Source organism: Chaetodon trifascialis, chromosome 3 (assembly GCF_039877785.1).
Source record: "Chaetodon trifascialis isolate fChaTrf1 chromosome 3, fChaTrf1.hap1, whole genome shotgun sequence".
In the NCBI taxonomy this organism is placed as follows: domain Eukaryota; kingdom Metazoa; phylum Chordata; class Actinopteri; order Chaetodontiformes; family Chaetodontidae; genus Chaetodon; species Chaetodon trifascialis.
Window position 1 is genome coordinate 16,751,219 of NC_092058.1, and position 9,657 is coordinate 16,760,875.

The 9,657-nt window shown below is 41.0% G+C and overlaps 2 protein-coding genes across 2 annotated transcripts; one reads left to right on the plus strand and one right to left on the minus strand.

Moving 5' to 3' along the window:
- Positions 1-276: 276 nt before the first annotated feature.
- Positions 277-3,027, minus strand: vhl (von Hippel-Lindau tumor suppressor). Its single transcript, XM_070959406.1, has 3 exons — positions 2,841-3,027; positions 2,316-2,438; positions 277-1,399 (listed from the first exon to the last, which is right to left on the minus strand). The coding sequence occupies exons 1-3, from the start codon at positions 3,025-3,027 to the stop codon at positions 1,206-1,208; spliced, it is 504 nt and encodes a 167-aa protein (XP_070815507.1). The 3' UTR covers positions 277-1,205.
- On the plus strand, positions 2,818-6,731 carry LOC139329216 (vasopressin V2 receptor-like). Its single transcript, XM_070959405.1, has 3 exons — positions 2,818-4,436; positions 4,655-5,534; positions 5,707-6,731. The coding sequence occupies exons 2-3, from the start codon at positions 4,691-4,693 to the stop codon at positions 5,913-5,915; spliced, it is 1,053 nt and encodes a 350-aa protein (XP_070815506.1). The 5' UTR covers positions 2,818-4,436; positions 4,655-4,690; the 3' UTR covers positions 5,916-6,731.
- The last annotated feature ends 2,926 nt before the right edge of the window (positions 6,732-9,657 follow it).

The window sequence follows — 9,657 nt, forward strand, 5'->3', positions numbered from 1 at the left end:
AGCTGGTTTTAATTTCACAATGTGACATGTCACTTGGACTGGACATCCCATCTGTGAGCTTATGCAGTTGGCAGATTTGTGTTAATTATGTAAGTTACAGATTATGATCTATTACAGAAGAACATTTCTCCACACTGGCATAATAAGACATTGTTAAAAGATTAATCAATTTACATTATTTCAGACATTTTAGTCTATATGTTCATAATAGTTCATAATCAAATGCTGTTAGACTGAGCAAGTAACTAAAATAACAATACTTTTCAAAGTGTCTTTCAGTAAGAAATATATATGTGTTTATTACACAAATAGACAAAGTCTTTCAGATACAGTAGCAATGTAAGAATTTAAAACAGGAAAGAAGAAGAAGAGGCAAAGAATTAACAAAGTAGGCAAAAATAAAAAGCATACGGTCCTCAGTCACAGTGTTTCACAGCCTAAGGTTAATCATGAACTTTTCACTACAGGAAATGACCTGCAAGACAAAATTATAGAAGAGATTCTGCCCAGTTATGGTGGTAGGTACAGCATATTTTGAAAAAGTCTATAATTACAAGAATAGGCCACCTTGATGATGATTGCTGAACAATTCAGTCTTGGATAAACTGCTCAGTAACAGCAAAGTATTAACAGCAAAGTATTTTCAATGGAGATGTGCAAGGAACTGGATTAGTTAATATAATCTTATCTCAGGCATTCTCAATAAGAATATTAACCACATGTAGCTCTCTGACAGTCCTATCTAATGTAGCTACATATTCATTTAATGTCCTTTGTAAATGATATTATTTAGGGCAGAAGATCATTTATAACACTGTGTCCAGGACAAAAACATTCTTCTAAGTTTTCTTTCTTGTGCAAATGATCGAAAAGGATTTTTTAGAGGGAGCTTACATTTGACAACCTGAACATATGGCAAAACCAAAGTAAAAAAATATCATAGTCAGACTTGCATCAAAGGCTCTTGTGGCCTTCCAGGAATACACACTGAAATCCTTAAATGACATTTTAGAGGACAAACAATACTTTTTGATTGAAGATGATGTAGCATTGTGTGTCCTTTAAAATTAGGACATTTTCTGGACAAAGAGCTGCTCCCTCACTGATAATTCCCAATGCTTTATCTTACATTATCTTTGCTCTCTGATAGTGTGGAGTACAATATTGCTGTCCATAAGTGACCGTTATCAAACCAGTTTCATGCTTCACTCCTCTTGGCCTTGGATCCTCTCCAGCAAATGCTGCTCTACTCGCTGGTTCATGCGGTGGAGATCTTTCAACACACTGGGCTGATCTTCCAGCTCCTCATGGAGACAGCGCGCTATTTCCAACCTCCTGTAGTCTTCTGGTCGTACCAGACGCCGAATAACCTGAAGAGCACGATCCTTGAGGCTGTAAACTGTATACACCAAACAAGTGTTTGTCAAATGTTAAGAAGAGACCTCTCTCCTCATGTGATCTCTTATTTAAACATTTACAACAATTTACAACAACCAAAGAATTATATCAGTGTAAAGCGAAAAGCAGCAGGTTGCACTGCACTCTGGATGAAATCAAATTTCACGTGTCTTCATGCAGATGGAATATTTGCAACTAAAACAAAGAGCTGTGTTTGGTTTCAATCACCTCAATGCGCACTGACTCGACAGCACAAGTTGCTTAAATAAGCACACACACTCTCATTTACCACCCACGCCGCTCTGTCTGTTGCCAGCAAAAGGTCGACCTGCCGTTTGACTTGCTGTAATTTTTATGTTGTGCTTAAAGGCCCAATCCAATGGCAGCATCATTTTGAGGTATGAATCAAACATTATTGATAATGCAGTCCCTGAATTAAAACACCTGCCAATCAATGTTTTCTAAATTGTAGCACACAAAACTCTCAGGGAAAACAGCACGATCTGTTGATTATGCTTTGTAACCCCTGTATGTCTGTAAAATATCTGGGTCAGGAATCTTTCAGGAGTCACTTTGTGATGCTTTGACCACCACAAGCCAAATTCCTTTCACAAAGAAAAAAAAAGGACATCTTAAAACACTGCCAAATACAGCTGAAACTACCTTCATGACCTTCAAGGCAAGTGGAAAGCTACGACTACTATTTTTGTAATGAGTCTACAGCTTTTGAAAATACACAAATAGAATTTATTCTTGAACCAACAACCAGCCTAAGTGTGCTCAGGTGCAGTCTACAGTGAAAAAGGATTATTACACAGCTCATTATTAATATACTGTTGGTTGTATGTGTGTGTGAGTAGTTATGAATCACATATGATGGAAATGGCTAATATTTTGAGTCACTTCGCTAATCTTACCTGGCAAGGTGATATTAGCAAACGTAGCATTTCCACCCTCTGCTGGTTTAGGAAGAAACAGTTCTTTGCAGTTCACCCTCAGTGGCTCATCAGTCTCTGCGTCTCTGAACATCCATGGGTGACCTTAGAAAACCATACAAAAAGGTTTTTTTAGTGTGTGTACTACACGGTGAACGAGTGACACCACTGCACCGGCAGCTATCAAACTGTCTCCATAAACTGCAAACCAAAGCATCAAGACTTGGAACTAAATGCCATCAGGTCACACTTTTTGGTGCTTGGTCCACTGACACGAACTGGCGACCGACTTTGTGGTTCATACTGTTTTTGTCCTACATGCTACATTCGTGTGAGTTTCAGTTGAACATGAGGTTTACAGTTGTGTCAGAATCAGAAAATGTGTGTCGGTGAAATGATCACAGTAGCTCTAGATGACCTAGATGACCTCTCATTATAGGAAACGTAACCCAAGTCTGAGCAAAGTATCTACGCTTGTTCTAACACTTTACGGAAACGCTGCCTTACCGATGAAGGTATTCATTTCTCGTCCCGTCCCTGGCTGGATGTCGCAGTAAGCCTGAGGTTCCCCAAAGAAATCTATCCATAGCGGCCGCACGACACGAGGACTGCGGTTACAGAACACCGTCTTAATGGGTATTCGACTGTTCAGGGAGCGAACCAGGGGAAGAATCTGCTCTCCCTCTTGAGGCATTGGTGCTGGTTGCTAATTTCGCTAAATTGTTAGCGCTGTGAGATTAGCTGTTTAGCTAACGCTAGCTAGCAGCTAGCTGGCAAGATATCCATGTATGTTGGCTGTTGTCCACAGACGGAGACTGTCGAATCAATAAGTGTATCACTTAATATTTCCAATTAGATCACATCATTTTTAAAAGTACGACGAGCAACTATTTCAGCGAGAGCCGCCAACTGTCACTTCTTCTAAGTCTCAACTGTTTTGTTTACATTTAGTCTTCCGGTTGGAAGTTGTGGGACGTCAAAGTATTCTGTACCTTGATTGGTCGAGAGGCATGATGACATCACCTGTCTCGCAGAAGTCGCGTTTCAGATGTGCTTTAATATAGCAAGCCATCCCTGTTATGGCAAGCCACCCCTCATGGCTTGCCATAGCTTACGTGCTGTTAAACAGACAGTACAATACATACTACTATGTATGCACAGCACAGACGATGAAAAGCAAGAAAAGTTATTACAACCGTATCTTCAAACAAACACAAACAAACAAACAAAAGGTGATTGCTTGTGGTCTCATTTCAAATACAGAGCAGGTTCCTTTGCAGCAAAGAGTTCAGTATCACTGGCTGGATGACAGCAGTGTAATTTATAGGTGCAGTTGCATACCTTTACTGAAGCACTGTTTAATTATAAAGTCAAAACTTTATTTGTTCTGCTACTTACAACTTTGCAGACAAAGATTTTACATACAAAACATGTGATCGGTTTATAGAATATGATAAAATGTTAAGATTAAACTGCCCAACTGTATACAAATACCAGCCAGCTACAGCATTAAGATGCTGTTTAAATCTTTAAGAATTAGTAATATTAATCCAATATGCAAATAAAATATGTAAGAATGAAACACTGACAGGGGTCATTTTGCATAATGGGTTCCTTTGGTGACAATGCCTCTGTGCTTTTTACTGGAGTACAATGCTGAATACAGTCCTTGTAATAGTATTTCTACACTGTGTGCATTGTTATTTTTACTGCAGTGAAGTATCTGAATACTTTGTCACCACTGCTAATTAACATATTATTGCAGGAACATGAAATGTTATTATAGCCTATCCTATTATTTTATGAAGCAACCCAGGTTTAATTAAGGGTTTGATGAAAATGTCAGTAAACTTGAGTGAAAAACAATCACCTCAACGTCCATTTCTAACTATTCAGGAGTTTCATCATACCACCTGTACAGGTTTAAAATAATAAGGCTTATTTGCCAGTTAATCACAGTACTGAAAGAATCTTAGCTCCACCCAGTTTCATCCTCACATAAAACACAGGGACACAGCTGTGAGACCTTCTCGAAGACCCTCCTCTCTGGAGATTGTTTCCAAGCTGAACTGGGCCTAGAGTCGAGCTTCAATTCACCTGCAGGTAGGTAGGACTATTTGTTTTAAGATACCTTTCTGTCACCACTGTTTTAATATATAACCTTATTTCATAGGTCCTTTATACCAAACGCAACTTTTCTTCAGTTCTTAGGTTCTCAGTGATTATGTAACAGACATGGTCCTTAGTTTTCATAATAGTGTTTGTTTTAGAAAAACGTCAAGTTGCAATATAACTGGAGCATCTGTTCTTTCATTCCCCAGCAGTCTGTTTTCGGCCAGTTGGTAAGTCTAACTACAATGCGTCCTCTGAACGACAGTGACTTTATGGATGCAGGGGACGTGGCGAGAGATGAGATTCTCGCCAAGGTGGAGATCGCGCTGCTCAGTATCATCTTTGTCAGCGCCGCCACCCTCAACACCGTCCTGCTGCTCGTCCTCTGGAGACAGCGCAAACAGATGTCTAGGATGCGCGTCTTCGTCTTCCACCTGTGCTTGGCGGATCTGGTGGTTGCCTTCTTCCAGGTGTGCCCGCAGCTCATGTGGGATATCACGGACAGATTCGTCGGCCCAGACCTGGTGTGCCGCCTGGTGAAGTACCTGCAAGTTTTCGGCATGTTTTCTTCCACTTACATGATAGTAGTGATGACAGTTGACAGATACCAAGCTGTCTGCAATCCGATGGTGAAATTCCAGCGGGCGCGCACGAGACTGAACATCCCCGTGTGCATCGCGTGGGGGATTTCTCTGCTGGGCAGCCTGCCACAGGCTTTTATTTTCTCACAGGTCGAGGTTGCACCCGGTGTGTTTGACTGCTGGGCTAAATTCATGCAGCCGTGGGGCCTGCAGACTTACATCACCTGGACCACGCTGGTCATTTTTGTGTTACCTGTTATTGCAGTTGTTGTTTGTCAGGTGCGCATCTGCCGGGCCATCCGGATCAACCTGTACCAAAAGATTCAGCAGCAGTGCGGCGTGGGTCTCCATCTTCCATCCAGAGGCAGCGGCGTGGCCGGCATGTCCAAGGCCAGGGTCAAGACGCTGAAGATGACCATGGTCATCGTGCTGGCTTACATTATCTGCTGGGCTCCCTTCTTTACAGTCCAGCTCTGGTCTGCCTGGGACTCTAATGCGCCTAAAGAAAGTACGTCATTAAGTGTTTCTAACTCGTGCTCAGTTTTTTTTAAATTTTATAATTTTACTAGTTTATTTTGATTGTTGACAGTTTTACGCACACACCTACGACATATTAGTAAGGTGGTAAAAGACACTTCTTTGCAAACACATGACGCTTTGCTCTTCTCATGTCTTTCCAGCTGCGACTTTCACCATCCTGATGTTGCTGGCCAGTCTGAACAGCTGCGCCAATCCTTGCATTTACCTTCTGTTCAGCGGTCAGTTTCCCAAGAAACTGCTGACGCTCCTCTGCCGGCGCCAGCCCGACGGCAAGGATTCAATGCAAGACGAGGCGACACTTGTCAGTGCGTTGTACACGAGCTTCAAACATGTCTCGGAATCCAAATGAGGGCAACGCGTTATAATCTGGAAACGGAAAAAGCCTGCAGGGGAAAGCGTGCGCAGCCGCTGCGCCTCGCGAAGTCTGAGCTCTCTCTGCATTTGAACGACTCTTTCATCTGAACAGGAGATATGGAGACAAGGTGATCTGTATCCATTTGGATCCCTGACATATGAAAATATGGCATAGAGGCATTCACCAAAAGCAAACCTGAACTGGGTGGCAATGAGTGAGACCAGCGCTCCAGATGTTATTGAATGTTGACGGATGTCAACGGATTCAAAGCTCTTTGGGAGCAAAGATTCAGTACAGACTCCGTAAACAACTGCTGTGGGTCATGTCATCACATTGTTTTAACTGTGACAGTTTAGATGTGATTCTTGAAGTATCCTTTACGTTTAAAAGCTGGATTTGGACTTCAGGAAGACTTTTGAATTTTTAGACAGATTCGATGATTGAAATTCAGATAATGTTGTTCAAGAGAAACCTAAGAATTCAGTTGTATTGTTACGTTGTGTATCGAAGTATAACGCAGTACAATAAAATGATACCACAGTCCTTCCAGTTGAGCTCAGAAATCTTGAGGTGATACTGTATCTATAGCTTCATTTTTCAAAGAGTGAAAGCAAGAACAACTCTAATGAAATACAAACTTGTTGTTTAAGTCATGAAATGCAATATGCGCTCCCCTCCATGAAACACTCTCACTTCTATAAATGTTCTCTGTGGTGAATAACTGTTTTAAAGTCACACACTAATTTGTGAAGTCTTGTTCAGGTTGTAAACGTTGTAAAAAGCAAGTGTGTAATAAAGTCATACTCTCACAACTGTTTTGTCTTTTACTTGTGTGTAAGTACACATTTTGCACAATGCGTTTAAAACCATCCACCAGTGACCAAACAGAAGCACAACTATGATATTCAAAGACTATTTAGTAAACTTGTACATTGTAATGAGCCACATGAGTTTAATTTGTTGGAACCATTTTAAGCCTCACTTAATCAAGAACCACATCGTCCACGTTGTGAATGCATTTTTTTTTGTTTGTTTGTTTTTGTTTTTTTGCACATTTATATTAAAGTAATGTAAAGATATTAGCCAGATGTAAACCTGGCGTATGTGTTTGCATGATCTGCTGGTCAATAGATCCAGGGCCAGATGCATAAACTGTAGATCTATGAATAAAACTGCGTGCGCACAGACAGAAATCTGCAAATGCATTCTTCTCGTCAGATTCATAAAGCTGTGCGCGTTCGCCTCATTCTTTTATAAATCTGGAAACCGCTGCACGAGCTTCATTTCCACTCCACTCCGACAATTATCCACAAAAGGAATGTCGAAACGCTCTAAAAAATGTTTTCCTTTCGATACCTGTGCCCGCCCCACGACTCTTTACACCTGTCGATGAGAAGAACGGCAAACAAGAAAAAGTGTCATTTAAATCACTGTGTCACCAGCGAGGTTTTCCAACAGAACAGCCGTCATTACGCGCCACCGTTACGCACGGCTGAGTGTATTTTTAGCGCACCGTACCATTAATCATATGCACATCATATTTCATGTTCACCTCATCATTCCACCTGCAGCGAGCTCTTGAAAACTGGCGGCAGGTCATTAAGTCTGTTGCCGGTCTGTCTGTCCATCTGACATTGTGAAGATGTACAACAGTGGAAGCGTGCAGTCACGGTGGAAAAATTATTGTCAGTGTTACTATGGCAGCTTCATCAGTCAGTCTCTCTGACAATGATAATATGACACAATCCTTTGACCCTCATGACAATACCTGAAGTCTGTAAACAGCTTTGAGTCCGCAGATTCCAGCAGTTACATAACCTCATTGTATCTGATGGTAATGTCTGTTGATGTTGCTGTCTGTTTTAGGTTAGGTGCTAGAATTGGTATCCTAACAGAGCTTTGCAACAGCTGTCTGATTATTATAAACCAAACGCTTAAGTAATCCACAGCATACTGCAGCAATGTGTTGTGCAAGTGTGGTTGAGGGTTTCTGGTGTGGGTTACTTGTGGCACAAAGGAGTTTGTGTAGCTTCCTCCTCTTGGTTCTTCATCCACAGACAGGTCAGAGCTCTCTGATGCTTTTACTCCAGAGACCTAAAAAGTTGCTCAATGACACTTCAGCAGGGCAAGTGGTGGTCAACACGATGGCTTGAAGCAACATCCTGCTGTTGGAGAGCAATCCACCAACAGGTCACATTACCCTGCATGTTTCTCTGCCAGCTTCATCTCTCCTGGAGCAGTAACATGATGATAATGGTGAGTTTTCAGATTTTCATCACCATGATGAGTATCAGAAAACCTTTTCACTTACTTTTGTCTTAAAAAGTACAATTAAAGTAGTTATAAAGTAAGTGTGTGTTAGTCGAACTGCTTGTTAAACTGCCTGTTTGAAGGTCTGTGTTGTCCACCGTCAGGCCAGCTGCTCATGTAAAGAATACATTTTCACTCATTTCCTTTTTTCCTGTGTCCTTTTAAGGAAAACACATTTTGCACATTCATGGGCTGCACTGTATTATCTGTTCACATGTTTAGCTGTGATTACATAAGCCCGTACAGCTCAATCAAGCCTCAGACATCATTTACAGCATGCACAGTGGGTTGTAATTGAACATAATGAAGCCTAGTACAGTACGTGCTTGCATCACTTCAGCACGCATAAATGCAGTAACATTGCACATCACACATACATGAGTGTGTCATTGCCCACAAAAACTGCAGCATGTGGTGATGACAGAACAACTTGCACTTAAGGTCCACTTACTCAGTTATTCTGGAGCTTTTGATTGTCACACTGTCTTCATCAGATGGAGTTTGCTCAGTTATCTCTGAATGATCAAGCTTCAGGATTAAATTCTTGACCTTGGAAACAGCATCTGACAAAAGCAATCTCAAATCAAGGTAAAGTTACTCAATGGTTGTGGAGCTTTCGACCATATCACGTCGAGCTCAACCTCCAAGTTTACGTCTGCTCAGAAAAGAAGTCACAAAGCACTCAGAATGAGGGAATGAGGGAAACGTCTACACTTCTGTGATCAATGGTAGTGCTTGAACAATTAGTCCATTTGTTAAAATAAAAACCTAATTTAAAGGAGGCTATATGAAGAGGAGGGTACCTGGCAAAACTTGTACTCACAGCCAGAAAAAAGAGAAAGATAAAAAAACCTACAGCAGGAAAATGGTGTAAAGCTGAGTCTGCAGGGAAAGAGCAATGGTTTGAAACAACTTAACCGTTTGAATATGCTATAACTGGAAAATATAATGTATACTGAGTAGCAATTTTGATAATTGATTGCTAACACAATAAATCAAGCAAAGCTCCCAAACATTCCCTGGTTCCAGGACTTGCAGCTGATGTGTGATTTTTATGGTTTATGGATCAAACAGAACAAGGAATTCCTTTTTTTTTTTTTTTGTGATGGCCATCATTGTCTGACATTTTAACACTTAACACAAATTAAATAATCACTGAACGATGACTCTGTAATGACAGCTATATTGACTCAAGCCTCGATCAAAACAAAAGACCTTTCAACGTGTAATAATTCAATAAAGCACCAGTTTGTCAGTCTGTGACACAAGCAACAGCAAAAATTAATTACAAAACAGATTCATATGACAAGACACCACTTGACAGAAGCAGAGAGGCACAACAGACGCTACAACCACAAAACAAGTCAGCCGTATTTCAGGTTTTCACATGTTGCATGTCCCAAACTCTGTCCACATTCTTACTACG